Source organism: Parasteatoda tepidariorum, chromosome 4 (genome assembly GCF_043381705.1).
Source record: "Parasteatoda tepidariorum isolate YZ-2023 chromosome 4, CAS_Ptep_4.0, whole genome shotgun sequence".
In the NCBI taxonomy this organism is placed as follows: domain Eukaryota; kingdom Metazoa; phylum Arthropoda; class Arachnida; order Araneae; family Theridiidae; genus Parasteatoda; species Parasteatoda tepidariorum.
This window is the reverse complement of record NC_092207.1, coordinates 19984866-20007122: the sequence shown is the minus strand read 5'-3', so window position 1 is coordinate 20007122 and position 22257 is coordinate 19984866. Positions and strand designations below refer to the sequence as shown.

The window sequence follows — 22257 nt, the reverse complement described above, 5'->3', positions numbered from 1 at the left end:
TTTAGCCCTCTGGTGGGAAAGACTTTAAAACAAAACTTACAACAGTTACTTTTCTCAACAACTGAAATTTAGAATAGTGTGATTAAGAAAAATATGTGAACTGTTTGCAATTTCAAATTAATATTGAAATGTACAGGTTTAGAATTTTCTACAGTGAAAAGTTTTCGGAACTTCAGTGTTCGAAAAAGTATACAAAAGCTAGACGTTAAGGACGTAGCCAATGAGCGAGTAAAGCGAGCATCGGATTGCGAAGCAATCCGAAATGATCTGCGAAAGCAGTTCCGGGGGTTAGCGAGCACCAGCGAGCAGGGGGCGAAGCCTCCTAGTATTTTTAAATTTCACATAATTTTTCTTAAAAATTTCACACAGCGTAATAATGATTTAAGTTATAGTAAGTCGTGACTTTTAACAAATCGTTTGATTCAGATGATTCCTGTTAATAATTTATTTACTCTTAAAACCTTAAAAATTTGCTTATACTTTAGGAGATAGCCAAAATATATATTCTCTCTATTTTTTTTTCATCCACTGCTAAATTTGTTGCAATTTATTTATAACATCTTCCACTAGTGTTCCACACCAGATCGGGAAAAAATTGGCATTCTAGATTATTCTTCCGGAATCTACTTTTAGAAAAGTGAATAAAACAATAGAGAGGTAGAAGAACTATTCTTCTTTTTTCAACGATCTGAGAAGACAGCTGAAAGTAGATTCTCTCAAATAAGTGACCGTAGCGCAGTTGTAGTCGGCCTGGTCAGAAGGACGATTACCCTCTTTTCTTGCTGCTCAAACCCTTCAATTTTTGTAAAAATTCTCTCCGAAGCATTCGATGTTCCTTTTCCAGAAAGTCAAGAGAAGGTTATCCCAGACCACTATCATCAACTGTCAGAATACAGTGTCATTTTCTTTCGGTGATGGATTCAGTTCTCCAACTTGGCATGCATCTTTCTTCATAGGGGATGAGCCCTTACCAGGCCACTGGATGTACGAGGATAGGATCGTTCGATTTTTGTTTTTCGGTTTGATTTTCTTCTTTCGAGGGGGTGTATTTTGAAAAGTCAGAAAGGTGAAAAAGTTGATGGGTCAACGAAGATGCCCTTAATTACACGATATAAAAAAAAGCTTCTTAAAACATATATTTAAAAAAAAATTCTACAAATTTGAAGCATTATTTAAAGTTTTAAAATTTCTTAAGAATGAAATCAAAATAGAAATCGATTGACTGATTCTTGTGAAATTTGATAGTTTGATTTTTTTAAAGTTTGGAAGGGTGGAAATGGTGATGGGTCAACGAAAATGTCCATCATATTTCTCTTTAGCATATTTCTTCCTTCGAATTGGGAAATTTAGATTTTTTTTAAAATTTGGCTTTTAAAATTTCTTTTAAAATAATCGATTGAAAGATTCTCGTAAAATTTGATATTTTTTTTCGCCTGTATTTTGAAAAGTTAGAAAGGTGAAAAAGTTGATGGGTGAACGAAGATGTGCATGCTGTGAAAGAAATCTCAGTTTACACATACCCCTATACAAGTTAAGAAAAAACGCACGAATTTTAAGTTTTTTTTATTTAACTTTTAAAAAAGTTTTCAAAATGAAATAACATAAGAAAGGATTGAAGGATTCTTGAAAAATTTAATTTAATTATTAGCTTGGTGTTAGATAAATACTAATGTAGTGGCGGTTTGGAATTCTTCCTCAGTGATATTCCTACTGGCGCAACACGTCGTCGCTTTAAAACTAAACCGTGGTAACTCAAAAAAGCAAGTTTTTCAGGAGAGTGATTTCTAACTTTCCGCGCTAATGCGAATCGCGCCAATGCGATAACGATTTATCTACTCTCTAAATTAATTTTATGGGACTATGAAGATAATACGTTGTTTCTCTAAAAGGGTGATTTTCTTTTCACAAAATGACCCAAATATCTCATTTTTCGATTTTTATGAGTTACTACGGTTTAGTTTCAAAGCGACGACGTGTAAAACAAGAACATAATTTGGATAGGAGGGCAGATAATGGTAGTAATTACCCGGTATCCGTACCACTCTCAGAGTCTGACTAAGGCAGGGGCATACGGGGAAGTTGCCCAGGGCCCCCACATCAGAGGGGGCCCTTAAATCGCATAGAAAGTTTATTTTACGCCTCCTTTTTAAATAAAATATCAGTACAGTGTAAAATCCAATCAGTTTCATGTAAACTTCTTTATTATTCTATCGTGTGAACACAAAAAATCTATATTTCGTAAATCCTGAGCTTTCTTAGGGCAGAATTCAGCTAATTTTTCGCAATTACGATGGCTCAATTAAGGCTCCACGTAAAGGACTTTTGGTGAACGATCATAAACCTTCGTCCTGTGTGTGCATGCTGTGCTGTGTGTGCAACTTTGAGGTTTTTTCCTTTTAATTAATTTAACAGGATAGAGTTAGATTCTCTATTTCCTCCATTAGGTTTAGATTCTCAATCTTACAAATTGGATTCTTGTTCTCTTGACTACCATTGATAGTCTGAATTTAACTTGTTTAGTTTAGGTTTTAAAAGGCAGAATTTTTGGTTTAAAGTTTTCTGTTCATAGTCGAGTCTACATGGCCGAGAGGTATTGTCTTCCGCTAAATGTTTTGAAGAGCAGGATATAGTGGGTTCGAATCTCACAATGACTTTGGTTGTATCTTTGTATAGTTTCTTCTCTCTGTGTCAGAAGTTCTTCAATTTTACAAAAGCTCATTAGCCGTTATTCATATTGAACACACATGCCTGGTAATGCATAAAAGTAAATAATAGTATTTAGCTGTTTATGCTCGATGCGAACTGCACGGGATTTAAAAGGTTGTGATTTCGTTATTTCTCAAAATCTTCTGCATGTTTACGTTTTTGAACAGTTCCTATATTCTGATTTAAAGTTATGCTTTCAATGTGCCATCAAGTCTTTTCACTGGTCTGTTTAGATTTGTTCCAATAGTTTTTTTAAGATTGCTACTTTCCATTAAAAGTCTTTATTTTATCTACTTCTCATAACCTTGCTGAACAGTTCTCCTAGCCTTGCTCATCAAATTGCATTTCATATTGTTTTTTGGTGGATACTTTATTATATGTCGCACTAGGGTTATTATATGTCGCACGATGGGTTATTGGCGAATGATCCGAAGGCATGCTATCACAATTTTGGTTCTCTGCAGAGGGGATGCCTCCTGCTTTGGTACCCGGACGACCTGTCCGTGAAGTCGAGCACTTTACGGTAGAACCCTCGGTCCCTACGCAAGCTGATCAAAGTGGTTACCAACCCCGCTTACTGACCGCATCCTGTGACGCTTGACTTCGAAGTTCTATTTAGAACCGTGTGGGACTCTATGTACTTGGAACTGACTTGGATGACTGACGTTCGTATCTTTCACTGGCATCGAGCTTATGCTTTCGATTGGTTGTCATCAATCTCCCATTTGAAAAGAATTCTATGGTGGTTAATTTTTGTAGTTAACTAGAAAAGTATTTTCTCGTTTCTTTCAGTGAAGAGCGTCCTCTGGTTTTACAAGCTATTTTCATGAATTGTTTTAAATATGTGCTACCTGGTTTCCTTTTTTTATGGTTTACTTTGGTGTATACGTCAAACTGTTTTTTTGCTCCGCAGTGGACTGATCGTTAAGGCACGATTCCCAGCAGATCACCGAAGTCAAGCATCACTAACTGCGGTCAGAGTGCGGGTGGGTGATCACTTGGATTAGTCTGCGTAGGGACCGAGGGTGTGCGGTATTGGTCCTCGATAAACTGTTCTACCGTAAAGTGCTCGACTTCGCGTGCAGGTCGTCGGGCTACCGAAGTGGGGGGGCCATCCCCTCTGTAGAGGATCAAAATTGTGATGGCATGTCTTCGGATCATCCTCAGGGATGTTTCCCAGACCGTCGCCAATAGCCCATTGTGCAGGTCTAGTGCTACGTAAATGAGCTACAACAACAACAAGCGTCGGATGTTCTTCAATTTTTTAAAAGCTTATTAGCCGTTATTCATATTGAACACACATGCCTGGATATGCATGTAAATAAATGAATAATCATTCGTGGTATTTAGCTGTTTACGAGTTCTATGCAAGATGCAAAGGATTTAAAACGTTGTGATTTCGTCATTTCTCAAAACCTTCTGCACGTTTGCGTTTTTGAACAGCTCCTATATTCTGATTTAAAGTTATGTTTTCAATGTGCCATCCAATTGTTTTTTTAAGATTGCCACTTTCCATTAAAAGTCTTTATTTTATCTACTTCTCATAAACTTGCTCATCAAATTGCATTTCATATATTCTGTAGGTAGATACTTTATTATACGTTACACTAGAGCTGCACAATGGGTTATCGGCGACGGTCTGGGAAGCATCCCTTAGAATGATCCGAAGACATGCTATCACAATTTTGGTTCTCCGCAAGGGGGATGCCTCCTGCTTTGGTAGCCCGATGACCTGCACGCGAAGTCTAGCACTTTACGGTAGAACAGTTTATCGAGGACCAATACCGCACACCCTCGGTCCCTATGCAGACTGATCCAAGTGGTCACCAACCCGCGCTCTGACCTCAGCTAGTGATGCTTGATTTCGGTGATCTGCTGGGGACCGTGTCTTAACGATCAGTCCACTGAGGGACTTAGTATTTATGGCGAGCATAGATTAGGCTTATTATCCGTGTTATTAGGTACGTCCGAATATAATCTGTACTCATACTAATTTCGGTGTTGTCGAAATTCTTTTTCTCAAGAATTTTTTTTTAATTTTAATGCTGGATTAATTATAACTTTTCAGATAAGACCTGTTTGTTCCCATTTCAATTTCCGTATTGAATAGAGTCTATTCATGTTCTTCTATTGGGATTTAATTTTTTGTTGTAAAATACGCTATATTTTTAGAACTTGCAGCTAAAAGCTTATGTTAGCCCCTTGACATACGAAGATGTCTGAGAGACGTCATTTGTTTCTTATGTCAAAATAATAATTGACCTAACTCTGACGTCTTCAACACGGAGATGCCAACTTGCACCTTACAGCAAATGTATATTTTTAAGTGGTAGTTTATCAACTGTGATTCTTGGTTTAATAAATTCAATTTAGTAGATTTTTATCCACCACAATCTCTAAATAATTCGTTGGCTTATATAATTTACCACTTTTAAGTAGTTATGTCATGCTATACCTTTTAAAAAGCAAGCAAATATAGTCAAATATTTGCTAAATTTGAATTGTAGTTACGCACCGTTTTTTTTCTCTCATTATTTTGGCGTGTCCGGAGCTGTTGGCATCTCTGTCAATATTCCGTTACGAGTTGTTGTTTACAGTGCAATCAAAGATCCTTTCGATATCAAGAAATTTAATGATTTGTCAAGGGGTGTGTTATGCATCGTTTGCATAATGCAATTCGTAAAACTTTTCTGTATTTTTCTTTCTGTTGGTGGCTATATAAATATGAGTATTAAAATAAGACTAATGGAATTTTTACCATAAACTTTAACCATCTTTTCTCCTTCTACCGTCTGAAAAGTGGGTGATTCCGCAGAAGCCTCACACCTGTAGAGACCCTCCGTGTTGAGGTCAGTGTCTTTCAGGTAGACATTTCCCTGCACCGACCGATCCAACTGAAAAAAAAAAGTTGTTTTTCTTAGATCACGCAACATGTTAATAAAGACAGAACAAACTGATTCGTGACAGTAACCAACAGTGTTGTTGGGGTAAATGGGTTAATATTTTGTCAGACAGTCTAATGTTTTATCTTGATTTTAAAATTATGTTCTAGTAAAAAAAAAAACAGATGTTTTAATTTATCTGAATTTTGGGAGTGGAAATTTAAAACTGTCGAGTATAATTTCGCTGCAGATGAAAATATAGTTCGTTTGCCAGGAGTTGGCACTTGGCTCCACCTCCTCTGACGAAGAGTTCATTTCAGTGAAGGGAGTAAGAGTAAGAACGTCTCCACTCTTGAAATTGAGACAACCGTTAAAGCGAGCCAAACGCAAACAGTGAATTCTTTTTCAGTCACTTACTTCGCTTTATCATCTGCTATTATACCTTTCGTTACTCTATCTAATTAAATATATTGCTGCAAAATGTCTAAAACAGGACAAACTATTCACTCAAAAGAAAGAAATATCAAATTTATGAAATATTTAATATTATAAAAATGCACATTAAGATTGAAAAATAAATATTTTAGTCATACGATATCCAAATAGCAACCTTGTTCACGATTGTTCACATCCTTCTCCCCAAAATAGCGAAATAGTATCATCCGGAAACCACGTGATGAAGGCGGAGCCAAGTGCCAACTCCTGGTGAACGAACTATACCTGATTGCAATTTTGCCACATGACTGTTTGAGGGAAGAAGAAACAGTTTTACAGGGTTAATGGGTTAGCATTTCGTTTATCAGCAAGGCTTTATTTTTCATTTTAAAATTGTGTGCAAAAAAAAAATGGCTTAATATCTGTGAAAATTACGATAGAAATTCAAAACAGTAAATTTATTGATTATTGTATTTGATAGTCAACGACAACGTTCCCCAAACTTTTCACGTTTGCAAAACATCAGTGAAAGTAATCAGGATGTATAGCCCCCGCGTGACATTTACTTTTTCTAATACATTTTATAAACCTAAATTTTTTTATGCAAAGTAGGTCTTGCAAAGCGAATAGAGGTTCACAGAGCTATAGGGATAGTATTACGCTCTGACAAGTTATCAGACCTATATATAGTAGTATATTTGATTGAAAAATAATAGTATTGATGATGAGAACGACAGTAATGATATTTATAATGATATTAATAATGCAAGGAACGCTCTAAACATTCGCCACCTGACTAAATACGATAAAATCGTGAATTTGGTGATACAAATTGTGATTTGGTGAAAGTATTAGCGAACGATTTTATGAATTTTAACATTATGAATTTTAATTAGGCATTATGAATTTAATTAGAATCTAATAAAAATTATATAAATTCAAATAATGTAAGCAACAAGAGAGATTATGTAAGCATTAAAAAATCGTAAAATACAGACTGATCAGATTATCAGACCGCATCACGCGATATCACGTGACGAACTCTTTCCTGCAGTTAGCGTCAATTACGTAGATTAAGTAGTAGCTAGATGCTTATTATCTTCCAACTCTTTATCCAGATAAAATGTGTCCTCGGGTAAAAAGCATTTTGTTTATTAAAATTAATTTATTGTAAAATTTAAAAATGAAAATGATTGCTGAAAGAAGAAAATTTAACTTAGATTTCAATGGTAATAATGATGATATTTATAATGATAATTCAAATAATCAAGAAATTATTAAGCTGTAGCATCCTTTTCAGAAGTATATAATGTCGATACTAGAATGGCGTGTTGAGCATTTAAGTGTAGAATAATCTGGTGTATAATGTAATTTGTTATTTATTCGTAACTGTTCAAAACCGATGTTACAAAATGACCCTATCTTGTTTTGTGTGAGTAGAAAATTCTTATTTGAAACCGAAAAGTAGCTAGGGAAGAAAAGTTATTCTGCTATGAATAAAAAGTAATTTATGGAAGATTGTTCTAAAAGTGCTTCTATAACGATCAGAAATATATTCAACCTCTTTCTTACCCTCAGACTATATTCGAAAAATTTTATAAATGCGCGTTCGTGAAATGTAGTTTAACTGAGAAACTTTCGCGTCACTTAAGAAGCGCAATGTCGCTTGCAAAAAAAATAAGATAGAGATAAATGTTGCCAATTCGTAGCAGACGTTATATTGTGAAATACGGCACTCCAGACGATCTTTTTATTCGAAAAAGTTATTCTTCCCTGTGGAAGTTACTAGAAACTCGTTGAAAGATAAAGGATGTAATCTGCTCATAAAGCGGAAACCGTCCTTCTGAAAAACAACGTAATTTTATGGAAGGATGCGAAGAAAAAAAAGAATATTTTTCTGGAGAGTAATTCTACGTTTGTTCGCTTTTGAAGTGAGGAAAACGATAATGCAAAGTAGAAAACGATTCAGTGTTGGCGGAGTCTGATAATTTTACTTCAAGTAAATTACAAAATGTGCAGAGAAGTTAATTTGTCTAATTTAATTAAATAAAGGGCTAAAAATATTTTTAAAAAAAGTGTAAGGAAAATTTGAAAAACTAATGAGCTGCGCCCCCTGCTCGCTGATGCTCGCCAACCCCTGAAAATTGCTACGCAATCTTATATGGCTTGCTTCGCAAACCAAGCTCGCTTCGCTAGCTACAAACTTAGGTACATTGCAAATGCACAAAATTCTAAGAATTCAAAACAATCATTCAAATCCATATAACAACTTTTTTTTTTAAAAAAAGAAATTACATCATTTTAGTAAATACTAAGTCATTAAAATAAATTTGAAATCAAATAAATGACATGTAATTCATTAAACCTATTAGAAATGTGCTATAGTATAAAATCTTAAAGCGTAACAGCACGTTTCAATGAATAACTAATAACAACAATGAAACAAATAAATTCGTGATATAAATCAAAAATTGTCAAATAAATTCGTAATATATAAATTTGTGAAAAAAAGCGCTCTCGACAAAATACTGAAATAGAGATCCATCGACAAAGACTACTCACATCTGCCTAGCTTAACAGTATGAGATTGCCACAGCTGATAATGCTCTCTCTGGTTATTTCAGTTTCCGGTTTTAAAAGCGCTATATGTTGAGCCACCTCANAGTCAAAAATGAGTCAAAACAAAATTTGTCTAATTTAAATTAAATAAAAGACTAAAAATATTTTAAAAGAAAGTGTAAGGGAAATTTGAAAAATTATACTCTGTTTCAATATGTTAAGTCATTAAAAGAAAACTTTTCGAATTTTTAAACAAGTTTGGTATGAGGAACATTTAAAATTAAGGTAAGTAGTACCAGGAAACGCGAGAAAAATTTGATTTTCTTATTTTAATTAATTGAAAATGTCTTTATTTTGACACTATTGTGATGTTTCGAAATTTCTGATTTGTTTTAATTTGAAAATATATATATATAAATAACTTAGTACATTAAAAATATATGAACCAAAAATTCACGCTAGTCAGTTTTAATTGTTACGGCGATCGGGATCTGGTTTGCCATTTTAGATAAGGTTTGGGGACAATGATGCTTTCATATATTGCTATTAACAATAAACAATTGAACTCAATTTTGTAGTGTCTTCTTATTTTTTGGAAAAGTAAAAAGAAAAATTGTGGCTTATAAATGTTTTGCAATGCATCATAAAAGAAAATTGAAACTATTATTCATATTTTTGGATATGCTAATGTATTTTACTTGTTTATTGCATTATTATCATAGTGTAAACTAAATTGCAATTAAGATTTTTTAAGAAAAAAAGAAGTCATTTTCAAAAACGTTTAGTTTTCCTAACTTAATTTTTAATTTTTTANACATTTGAAATATATGAACCAAAAATTCACGCTAGTCAATTTTAATTGTTACGGCAATCGGGATCTGGTTTGCCATTTTAGATAAGGTTTGGGGGCAATGATGCTTTCATATAATGCTATTAACAATAAGCAATTGAATTCAATTTTGTAGTGGCTTGTTGTTTTTGGAAAAGTAAAAAGAAAAATTGTGACTTATAAATGTTTTGAAATTGAAACTATTATTCATATTTTCGGATATGCTAATGCATTTGACTTGTTTATTGCATTATTCTCAGATTGTAAACTAAATTGCAATTAAGATTTTTTAAGAAAAAAAGAAGTCATTTTCAAAAACCCTTAGTTTTTTTAACTTCATTTTTAATATTTTTTAAAAAAAATATATATTTCTTTATAATTTTTGTCATCGAATGTCGACTTGATTTCAATAAGATTTACTTTAAAACAACATAGTTTGAAAGATTGGAGGAAAAACTGGTAACCTGGTAACTAAGATTCGAAGGCCTGTAGGAGCTAAAATCTTTGACAAGGGACTGCCAGATTTGATCAAAATATTCATTGTTTAGTGGTGGACAATATACAGCGATGCCAACTTGCTCCACTTTTTAAAAAAATTATCTAGAGGTAAGCGAAGTTTAGTAAATTTGATTTTAAATTATTTTATCACCACAACATATCAGAAATACAAAGCCTGATACAAAAATGCTCCTTTAGTGTTGTTATTTCGCGGAGTGACTTTAAGAGAGTTGATAAAAATATCCCTCATTCTCAAGTTTTACTTTTGAATTTGTTAAAATTTATTAAAACTTTTGCAGACAGTGGAGCAGTTGGCATCTCTCATACTTGAAAAAGTCGTAAATGCACTACTTTTTCAATAAATGTTTTTTTTAAGGAAGTCAAATCAATTGATCTTACCCTACTAGTTTGGTAAGACCAAGCCCATATTTAAACCCTACATTTATCTATATAATATCTCTACATAATATCAGAGTTTCGGTCAAAAAAGTAGCAGGCATTTTTATTTATGTCATTTTAAGAATATTGCGGTTGTAGCTATAAATTTAAGGAATAATTTTTCTTTTTAAGAATGTCAGATTTTTATTTACTTCTGAATGATAAATTCTACTATAACTTTAGAGAAATGAAACATTGATGTTGAAAATTTTTCGAAAAACATTTAATCGTAATAAGTATTAGAAATAACTTGTTTGCACGTGCAATAGTATAAATGAATAAACGTTGTATGCATGTCAAGCATATAAATATGTCTCATATTTAATTTAAAAACAAATTTGAGAATGAGAGAAATAAGAAGTTAAAACATTTAAAAGAGTTCGTATTAACCGCGAAAGACGTATTAAAAATAGGACGAAAAATGGGCTAGTTTTAATAACGAAAAATGGGCTAGTTTGAATTATATTTGATTATTACTTTATGTTAAGTACCAAGTTTTATCTTTTCAGGCCAACGCATTCTTTTCCTGCACAAAATAAATCACAAAAGAATGTACTCATATTGGGTGTCAATAATTATTTTCCTGAAAATATATTCTGAATATAAACGCGAAAACGCTTCAATTTAGTACCAATTTAAACAAGTAAAGAAAATAATAAAGGACAATGCATTCAATTTTGGTATCATTATAACTGTTAAAAAAAATATGTCTGAACTATAAACGTGGACAAAAAAAAGACTTAAATTATTGACCTAATTTTCCAGAACGAATAAAAGCAGATGACAGCATTGAAACTTTTCCTATAATATTTTGGGATCAAAAGAGATTGGGTAAAATCATTTGAAGACAATGATTTCTCATCGATTAATCGAAGTTATAAAGTTATGCTCTTCCTGAAATATCGCTTCCAAACGTAAATTGCTATTCGAATTCTTTAAAACCATTTCATTTCTCTCAAAAATCTCATACTCGTGGAAAAGTTTTAAAAAGCAAGCGATAAAAACTATTTCACATTTTTTTTTTGATATGGCAGCTATCACTTCCGAATTATCGTTTGACAATTTCGCGAGTGAGAGGATCGCCAAACGAATATGAAATTACACAGTGCCACGCGCGCGCAAACTAAAAAAAAAGAAGGGAGAAATACCATTTTCGGAGAACTTTTAAAAGCGATTTTTCTCTACCGAAAAATTTTCTATTGTAATATAGGTGAAGAGAAGTGAAGAGAAGGTATTCTCTCTATCGTCATCGAGGCAGCAACATCAACTTTGATTTAGTCGGCACTTTCGTTCCAACGAATATATTCAGAAGCAATCGCTTTTTCTTTCTCTTTTTTTTAGACAACTACATGCGAGGAGTTTGCGAGAGGTGGTGTGGTGGACGAAATCATAAAAATGAATGGCGTGGGGATCCTGCCAAAAAGGGAAGTCGTCTGAAGACGAGTTAAAGTGGTGCACGATATAACTGAGCAGACGACTTTTGAAACGGTAAAGGGAAACAATAACTGAAGTGTTTGTTTGAAACGGATGTGGCCTCTGTTGCATTGTAATTCAGAAAATACTTTTATTTTGAATTCTCTCTTCATATATCTCTTACGCTTTCACGTATTTGTTTCGTTTGTGTAATGAAAGGAATGATGTTATAGAACAGTGGTTACCAATTTTTTTCGAATACTTAATTGTTCGACCTTCTTTTAGCGGAACCCCAATTTTAAAAACAAAATTTACTAGCAATTGTGACTATTATGTTTTAAAACATTTAATGAAACGAATTAAAGAATTAAAAAAATCCACCGCTTCTTACATTTGCTGTTGTGTTAGATAGTGCTTCTGATCTACAAGTTTAACTAACTGACTTCATTCTTTAGTATATTGCCAAGATATTATATATTTAATGGATTATTGTTTGAATATGAACCTTCTTAACCCCCGTTAACTTCTCACGGAGCTCCAGGGTTCCGTGGTACACCTTTTGATAACAGCTGTTATATACATTGAATCTAACCTATTTAACACTGAAAAGAAAAATATGTTCCCACTTTTGTGGGAGTTCCTATCTAGTCCCTTACACAACAAGAGGTGATCAGAGTTTAATATTAATTGGGCATGTTTTGCTGGGAATAATTTTTATATTATATAAATGTTCTGATAAGCAATCGTGGCCTGTTTTAAGCCTAAAATGGGTTACTGCTTCTTTACGGGGTTGGTAACAGAGAAATTTCCAATTGTTTTGAATATTTTCCCATATTTTGCCTTTTGATTTTATAGTTAAATCATAATTGTTCATTTCGTGGAGTTTTTAATAAAAAAAATTTTATAATGTAAATTTATAATATAAGAAAATAAGAATTTTTATAATATAATAAAAATATAAATTTATTTGATTAATTAATTTTAACTCTGCAGAATATAATATCAAAATTTCAAAGTGTAGCTTGTCTACATATATGTTAGCCTAATGCCACGAGAAAAAAGAAAAAGTTTTCGTTGGGAGCCTTGCCTGAAAATGAGAAAAAATGGTACTAAAGCTATTTCATTCCTGACTTGCTTTCGTAAACAGTAAAAAAATCCAAGACTTCTATGACTTATTGAACTGTGTTATAATTGTACTAAGCCATCACGGTTCTTTTCCCAATAACTCGATTACTGTTAGATTAAATCAGGAAAATAGGCAGCCCCGTAAACAAATTGTAACAATCAAGTCCAGCTTTTCATGCTATAGATCTTTACAGAAGGTGATTAATTGGCTCCTAGATACATGCAAACGAGTACTTACTGTATGAAAAAACTTTCGTAGGGAGCCTTGTAAAAATTCGTAGCAAAACAATTTCATTTCTAGCATATTTTTGAGAGAAGTAAAATAATGACTGTTTGATCATGATTGAGCCGTGGTGGCTCAGGGAATAGAGCATTCGCCTTCCAATGAGGTGAACCGGGTCCGAATCCCAGCGATGGATGGTCAATACGAATTCGGCCCCAGGTTTGAACCTACCACAGTGCTGACGTAAAATATCCTCAGTGGTAGACGGATTATGGGTTAGAGTCCCCTTGCCGTCGCGATGACCGTGGGAGGTTTTCGTCATTTCCTTCTCTATGTAACGCAAATGCGGGTTAGTTCCATCAAAAAGTTCTCCATTAAGGCAAATTTCTCCCAATACTTGATCCAGGAGTTCCCTTGTCTTCTGGATTGGGTTCAAAATTACAAGGCTACGGCGTTGAGCATTAGTAGCCGTAAACCCAAATTTGGGTCGGCTAAAAGTAAATATAAGTAAAATATAAAATAGCGTTAACAATTCGTGTCCCATTATCTAGATTTAATTTGATGGAACATCTCAACTGTGGTGGTTCTAGAGGGCGCTAGTTTCTTCGGAAAACAAACGAATCGTTCGCATAACGTGTTGAATTTCAAAGTAGAAACGTGTTGTAGTTGCTTTAGTAACAAAGAAAATAGAACATTTATTGGTATTTTAGGTAATAGGTATATTGTGTAGTTCAGTATTTTTACTGTTAGTACAAATGTCTTGCTGAAACAGCAATTTGTCATTTCAGTCTAAACGATGTACTAAATGATAAATGGTATTAGCTGACATAGCTTACACAATTAAAAAATGTTTATTCCTCATTCCATAGATTGGATAAGGCAAGACATAATTATAAGTATTGGCTAAGTGTAGCAGGCAATTCAATAATTGTTTACATAGAGGGCGCTACGTAAGAAAGATTCATTGCTTTTATGGTAATCCAGGATATAATGATCATTATAGGATATTATGATCACTTTAGGATATAATGATTATTGTAGGATAAAATGATCATTCTAGGCAGTGGACTGATCGTTAAGACACGGTTCCCAGGAGATCACCGAAGTCAAGCATCACTGACTGCGGTCAGTGTGCGGGTAAGTGACCACTTGGATCAGTCTGCGTGGGAACCGAGTTCGTGCGGTATTGCTCCTCATTAAACTGTTCTACCGTAAAGTGCTCGACTTTGCGTGCAGGTCATCGGGCGACCGAAGCGGTGGTGCCCTCCCCTCTGCAGAAGATCAAAATAGTGATGTCATCGGATCATCCTCAGGGTTGTTTCCCAGACCGTTGCCAATAGCCCATTGTGCAGCTCTAGTGCGACGTAAATTAACTGCAACAACAGATTATTCTAGGATATAATGACACCCCCCTGATGCATAATAGTTACTGATCTAGCTTAGCCATGACGTAATTATTTTGAAGGTTTAGCAAATACTTCAAAGCCACATTTTCGAATTTATCTGTTACGATGTTTGACAATTTCGTTGGAAGCATGCGTCGTTATCGTATATTAAAAAAATCTTTCTAAGGAATGTTTGAAAAATGAAACGAGAATTAAGAACAAAAAGGAATAAAGTGTAAAGGAATGATGTTTCGATGCATATGTTGGGAAAATGTGCATTTTTTATATCTGCTTCATGCAATAAAAATCAATATCCAAATTCTGAAACATTGAAAACTTTGTTTTATTTATGACGATAGCGAAACAAAGCTACGGCTACGTAGCAAAACAAAATTTAAAATTTTGTATGATTTAATAAATGTAATCAAAATCAATCGATAAAACAAATCAGTAACTGCATTAAAACTAAATAACAATAATAAGAATCAAAGGTTAGGGCACACTCTTAAGAAACTAATCAGATATTGTTAACCTTATTAGATATTGTTCGACAGAATATGTAGAAGTGTTATGGGATGGTCTGACGGGTGCTCAGGCAGTTGTACTTGACCAAAAGAGATGACCAATCAGCCAAGCTTGTGGTTACGTGAGCCATCAAAGAGCATGGATCAAGTATTTAAAACTCTTAAATATTGCTGTAAATACTTTCGTGTTTATGACATAAATAAGTTGATAAAAGGTATTTTCTGTTCTTTTTAAAGTTTACATTTGATTGTTTCCACTTATATACTTAACTTTAAAGCTGATTACATTGTTTTTAGATTAATACTGATCTTTGTTGTTCTTGCAGCGAGATAATTTATCTTTATATTTATTTCAATCAACTTCTTATAAAACTTTTTTATTTGTTGGAAGAATTTTTTATAAGTTACACAAAAACGTTTTGCAGAGTAAGCTTTTGAGTAAATCAAGTTTAATTATAAAAATACTTCGTCAAATTAACCGTCTTAATAATCAAATTGAAACCCATGGAGCAAGCAGGTATGTTTTTCATCAAGGTAAAATCAAACGTGGATGTGGTATACATAAAGGTAATAGTATACATAAACCTAGTATACATACGGAGATAAAAAAAATTAGGTAATTTTGCTAGTCAATACAAAATGAGATGGCGAACAAGAAAACTGCGATGGTCTAATTGGAATATGCGATGTAATAATAGAGGTTCAAAATTGCGGAAGTTGCTTAAAATTACTATTGATATAAATAAACAAGTTAAGAGGACGGACATCATGTGTGCTGAAATTTCAGGAATGAAAATGATGCGAATTTAATTTATGGCTGAGGAAGGTGTTTATGTCCTTCGAACTATGTCAAAAGTATTTTGGTTTTTTTTATGGAGTGTTTGCAATTTTTATTAACGGAATTATAAGATATATCAAAGCAAATATGTTTTTCAATTATTTCTGCAGGAGAATTTTTTTCTCTTCTTTTATTCGGAGTCAGAGTTGCCCAGGTACAAGAACTATAAAATCTTTGCATGTTCAGGAAGAAAAAAAAAGATTTTCCAAGGTCCGAACGATACGTACGCAAGCGATTTCTTTCGTTAAACCTAATTTCTTTTAAAAATTCATAAAAATCCTTATTGCGATCGAATACGCTAAAATTACAGCTTATTATTATGGGTTGATTTATTATTATATGTTTGTTGAATGAATATGTTGATAGACTGATATGAATTGATTTTATTATGTGTTGATTGTTATAGTAGCTGAATATGCTGTTAAAAATGTTAGCGATATTTTAAAAAAAAATTTAAAATTGATCAAAACATTCGAAATATTATTTAGCAAACTACAAATGACATGTTTGCACCCAAATAAGCCAGAAACGTCGCAAACATAATTTCTTTCTGTATGACGTGACTAAGTTTAAGTATTAGGGGGATCTCCTTACAAAAACATAAGAGGATAAGAACGAATTTTTTAGCCTCTATCGCACGACTATCAATTTTGAGCAACTAACCATTCCTCAATTGTACACTGTTTAAAGTACTTCAATGCGCAAAAAAGGGTAACAATTTTAAAACTTATCCTTTTATGCAAAAATCAAAAATAAATTTATTTTTTAACGAAAATATTTTATCGCATTTCTGAGTTTATATTCTTCAAACAAATACATATTTTAAATAAAAATTACGTTTTCTAACATTATTTAAAATTCAGGTCTTTGGGGGATATAATAAAAATTCGAATCAATGATTCGAATAGCGTCAAAACAATTGAATTCAATGCAATAATTTTAGTGAGACGAATATTTAATTTAAAACACTAATTTAGTACGCAACTTTAATTTCAGTAGTAAGATCCATATGTTGGAAAATATATTTATTTTATTGCACCGCTTTTATTCTTGTTTGTTTTAAAATTCATAACCTTTAGATTATTTGTTTTGTTGAAAGTATTTCTTCCACTACGATGGGATCAAGTTTAAGTAGGAGAGTGATCTCCCAACAAAAGTATATAGGATAAGAGGCAAACTTTTTGCCCTCTACCTCACAAGTGATATCGTTTGCTAACTATTCCTCAATTATTCAAACGATAGAAGAATTGGAAAGCATCCTTCGATTCTGAATGGGCATTCGGCGGGATTTCGATAAGTAGATGGGGAGGAGAAGGAAGAAAAAAAAATCTTTTGGGCTTCCCTTCAAAAGAAAGACAACCGCAGGCGATATCTGTTTCACAACTTTTGCAATCTCGGTCACGAGTTTGCAAACGATGGAAAACTTTTCAGAGAATGGATGGGATGGGCTCAGACATTTATCCACCCCTTTTCACCCCGTCCTCTTCTTTTTTTTTCTTCTTCTTTCTTTCAACTATCTTCTTTGACGACATCTTGCAGATTCCGTCTCTCTGACCCGAATAACCTAAAGTGATTTCTTTTTTTTTTATGAATGTAATAAGGTAGATGAATTCTTCGAATTACGGAGGACACCACCGAGAACATTTGCTGAAATCGAATCTTTATTTTTTTTTTTTCGTCGAAGCTTTGATTGTATGAATAATGCAGTCATGAAGTTTTTCTGATTTCAAACTCGAGTATAAGAGTGACAGAGAAAAAAATTGTACAATCTCTGCTGCAATAAAAGGAACAACAGAGATGAGTTAACAATTTATAATGCTCTTAAAATATAGTTCCAACCAAATTTTCATTAACTTTTAAAAGCCGATAGAAACTGTTCTCCCACGTATGACTTGCGCAGTTCTTTGCTGATTACCTTAGAAAATACAAAACAAAATACCAATGAAAGGATTGTTTACATAAATGAGTACATAGACCTAATGTTCATATAAATGTACTATCTCTGCTGCAATTAAAGGAAAGGCAGAGATGAGTTAACCATTTATAATGCCGTTTAAAATTGTGTTCTAACCAAATTCATTAACTTTTAAATGCCGATAGAAACTGCTTTCCCACTTATGATTTGTGCGGCTATTTACTGATTAGCTCAGAAAATACAAAACAAAATACCAATGAAAGGATTGTTTACATGAATGAGAACATAAACCTAATGTATACATAAATGTACAATCTCTGCTGCAATTAAAGGAAAGGCGGAGATGACCATTTATAATGCCGTTTAAAATATTGTTTCACCCAAATTCATTAACTTTTAAATGCCGATAGAAACTGCTTTCCCACCTATGATTTGTGCGGCTATTTGCTGATTATCTTAGAAAATACAAAACAAAATACCAATGAAAAGATTGTTTACATAAATGAGTACATAAACCTAATGTTTACATAAAATGTCGTCTTAAAATAAAAATGTAATTTTAAAATAAAAATGCAGCTCGAAAAGAGAAATCGATTGCAGAATTGATTGATTGCAGAATACGAAAGTATTTAAGGTCTAGTTATTTATTTTAAAAACATTATTCCTCAGTGGAAAGCGATTAGCAAAGTGAAGTTAGTACAGAAGCCGAACATTCTTTCATACTTAAATGCCAGGTCTAGATTTTTATAAAAAGTGTCAGCGTTGGGAAGGTCTTGTCTTGGGAAGTAATAATGTCCATGTAATGTCTGCGGTCAATGGTTTTTTAGATAATCGCGAAAGGACGAATGCAATAGCGAGACCATTCCCTCATAGAGGATTCATTTTCCATTCGGGCTCTACCATAAGTGCGATGAAAGTGACAAATGTGCGACGAATTGCTGCTGTAGATATTCGCCTACTATAAAGTATAATAGCAAATAATTATTATTAATAACAATTAATGTAATGCAAATCAACCACCAAGTATTTGAGCAGCGATGGCTAAGGGGATAGAGCGTTCGCCTTCCAATGAGGTGAGCCGGGTTCGAATCCCAGCTATGACTGGACTATACGCATTCCGCATCTTGCATGTACTGACCACAGTGCTGATGTAAAGTATTCTCAGTGGAAGATGGATCAAAGCGTAGAGTCCTCTTGCCGTCAGGCTAATCATGGAAGGTTTTTGTGGTTTTCCTTTCCATGTCACGCAAATGCGAGTTAGCTCCAGGGTTACATTTACATGTTTAGGGTTACATTTGAGTTTTTATGGAGAGCAATTGCCCGTTGTGGTTGCTGACGTATGCCTGTTTAGGCAGAGGGGGTGCGATTGTTCTTGTTTTTTCAGTGGCGATTCGACTTCTGCCACACCAAACGTCACACCCGTTTATAGGGCGAACCCATTCATAAATCCACAGATTGTAATTTTGATCTGACTCAGAGAATGGGTCCAGCGCCCTACCGACCAGGCCCTATTTCCCGTTAAAAGCAGTTTATAAGGGAGGGCAGTAGAGAAACAAAGAAATTAATCTTTTCATTCCCTTTTGATGTTCCAAGTAATATCCCGATTTTCAACTGCAAATTTCTTCAAAAATAATGAAAATCGAAAAATAAAAATCCTATGAAAAATTTGTTACAGGAAGACTCCAACTTCGTTATATGGGAAATATTTTGAATGTTGTTTAACGTTCAGACTAAAAATATCGTTTCCGGGGAAAATTTCGCTACAAGGGGATTCCACTGTATATTAAAAGAACAATTTGTGTAAACTGATTCGTTCGATTTTCCATTCGGTTATAGTTAGGGTTAGATTTAAATATTTGTGGAAAATAACCGTCCTCTGAAAGAAGTATGTAGGTAAGGTAAGAAAAGAAACAAAAAAAGGAATAGATTAATCTATTCCTCGTAAAGCAGGGGTTTCCATCTTACATGAGGCCGGGGGCCACAATTAAAAACAACAGTCAAATGGCGGGCCGCAACTTTATGAAAATTTTATATAGGACTCTTATGTTCGAAGAAATATTAAATATTACTGTCAGACTTTTATCAAGCTGTACAAAACAAAAGTATGGAGCCGCGATGACTCAGAGGATAGAGCGTTCGCCTTCCAAAGAGGTGAACCAGGGTTCGATCCTGGCAATGGCTGATTGAAAAGAATTTCGCATCCGGCTTGCACCGACTGCAGTGCTGACGTGAAATATCCTCAGTGGTAGACGGATCATGGATTAGAGTCCCCTTGCAGTCAGGCTAACCGTGGGAGGTTCTCGTGGTCTTCCTCTCCATGTAACGCAGACGCGAGTTAGTTCCATCAAAATTTCTTCCAGGAAGGCAAATTTCTTCCAATACCTGATCTAGGAGTTCCCTTTTCTTCTGGATTGGGTTCAAAATTACATGGCTACGGAGTTGAACATTAGTAGTCGTGAAACCATAAAATTGAGTAGGCTGTTCAACGACGGTTATTTAAAAAAAGTATTGAATTACAAATTAAAATAAGAAGTATATTTTCACCTGAGAAATAAATTTTTTTGCACCGTTGGTATTTTAAATTTCACAGAAACGAAGAAATTAGTTTTTTTCAACGAAAGAAAAGTATTTTTGACCCATATAGATTTTTGACGAAAACTGCCCGCAAAAAAATGACAACTGATATACGACGGTTGTAAATTAAGTAGTGGCAACTTAACCTTGAAACTCACAAAAGGGCGTGCATGCGTAAATAGGGTATGGGTGCGGTGAGGTGGGGCTGCTGTCGATGTGTAGAGTGCAAAAAACAGTCGATTTGCTTAGAAGGGTAGTTGTTGCGTGGCGTTAAAGTGAGGAGTTTCGTTTCCATCGCTCTAAAGCATGTTGTGAAAAGGCTTAATGACGAAAAAAGACGAGATGCTTGAATCCATCGTGCTACTGTCCTATATGGTAAAGCATTTGCTCCAAAGGCTTCCACTAATCCTCGATAGCATTCTGTTGCATTTTTGCCACGGGCAACCTTGATTGTAAGCCACGACCGCTGATCACCTTTTGAAAACATGCTTTAGAGCGATGGAAACGAAACTCCTCACTTTAACGCCACACGACAACTACCCTTCTAAGCTAATCGACTTTTTTTTTGCACTCTACACATCGACAACAGCCCCACCTCATAACTCCCATATCTAATTTGCGCATGCCAGTCCTTCTGTGAGTTTAAAGGTTAAGTTGCCACTATTTAATTTACAACCCTCGTATTTTAGTTCGCAGGCCGCAAAAAAGGCTTCGCGGGCCGGATGTGGCCCGCGGGCTGTCAGTTGATAACCACTGTTCTAAAGTGTCAACTGATTCAAAAAACCCAGCTTTCAATTTCGACTTTTCTTTTTCAAAAATGACGAAAATCGAAAAGATAACGTCTGAAAAATTCGCTGAAATGTAAAAAAATCGCTTCTTCATATACATAAAATATTTCGAATAATATTTAAGGTTTCCGATTAAATATTTCATTTAAGAGAAATGTAGAGATACTTCAATTCAACGTTCTGTTAAATAAACCACCAATGTCAATTGATTCGTTCTATTCGGTGTAATGTTATATTTAAATACTTGTAGTGGAAAAACAATTGTCCGCTAAATGAAGTGTGTGTGTGTGAGAGGGTAAGAAAGAGGAAAGAGATCGATATGAATAAAGTTAATATTGCGATAGTGGACAAAACACATGGCCTTCTCTTGACAGTAAACAGATTCTCCCGGTCACAGTTAACAGAGAAGTTCGCCGCTTTCTCTTAAGATAACTATAGGGAAACAAAGTAACAAGAAAAAATATATGTAGTCTTCCTAAATAAATTTGTTCTTTTTTCCAACCGAAGGAATCATATCAAGATAGAAACTTTTATTTGGTTTGTATTGGTAAAAAAATATCACATTTAAATATATGTTTTAGTTTTTAAATGTTTTTGTTTATAAGAAAGAATTAAATTGATAGAAGGTGTGAAAAAATATAATAGGTGCATTTTTGAAAGGAAAAGCAACGTTTTTAATATGAATCATAGGGTGTTTTTGTGTATTGTTCTGCTATCTGGTGGAGACTTGCAAACTGCCTGTCTGGAAACAAGACTAAAGTGCAGTTTTTTTTTCTTTTTATATCCGTAGTTAAACAACCGACACAATTTTTGAGTTTCCGACTACTAATGCTCAACTACGTAGCTTTGTAATTTTGAATTTAATCCAGAAGACAAGGGAACTCCCGGATCAAGTATTGGGAGATTTGCCTTCGTGGAGGACTTTTTGATAGAACTAACCCACATTTGCGTTACATGGAGAGGAAGACCACGAAAGCCTCCCACGGTTAGCCTGACGGCAAGGGGACTCTAACTCATGATCCGTCTACCACTGAGGATATTTCCCGTGAACACTGTGGTCGGTGCAAGCCGGATGCGGGATTCGTATCAACCAGCCATCGCCGGGATCGAACCCCAGTTCACCTC

General features: G+C 34.1%; 1 protein-coding gene across 2 annotated transcripts in view; it reads right to left on the bottom strand.

Moving 5' to 3' along the window:
* The window catches only part of LOC107457459 (uncharacterized), a 216161-nt gene that overhangs the window by 13653 nt on the left and 180251 nt on the right, over positions 1 to 22257 (bottom strand). For both annotated transcript variants that reach the window (XM_043042732.2, XM_043042733.2), the window contains exon 3: positions 5465 to 5600. In XM_043042732.2, coding sequence (XP_042898666.1) covers positions 5465 to 5600 — 136 coding nt within the window. The remainder of the gene's footprint in view (positions 1 to 5464; positions 5601 to 22257) is intronic.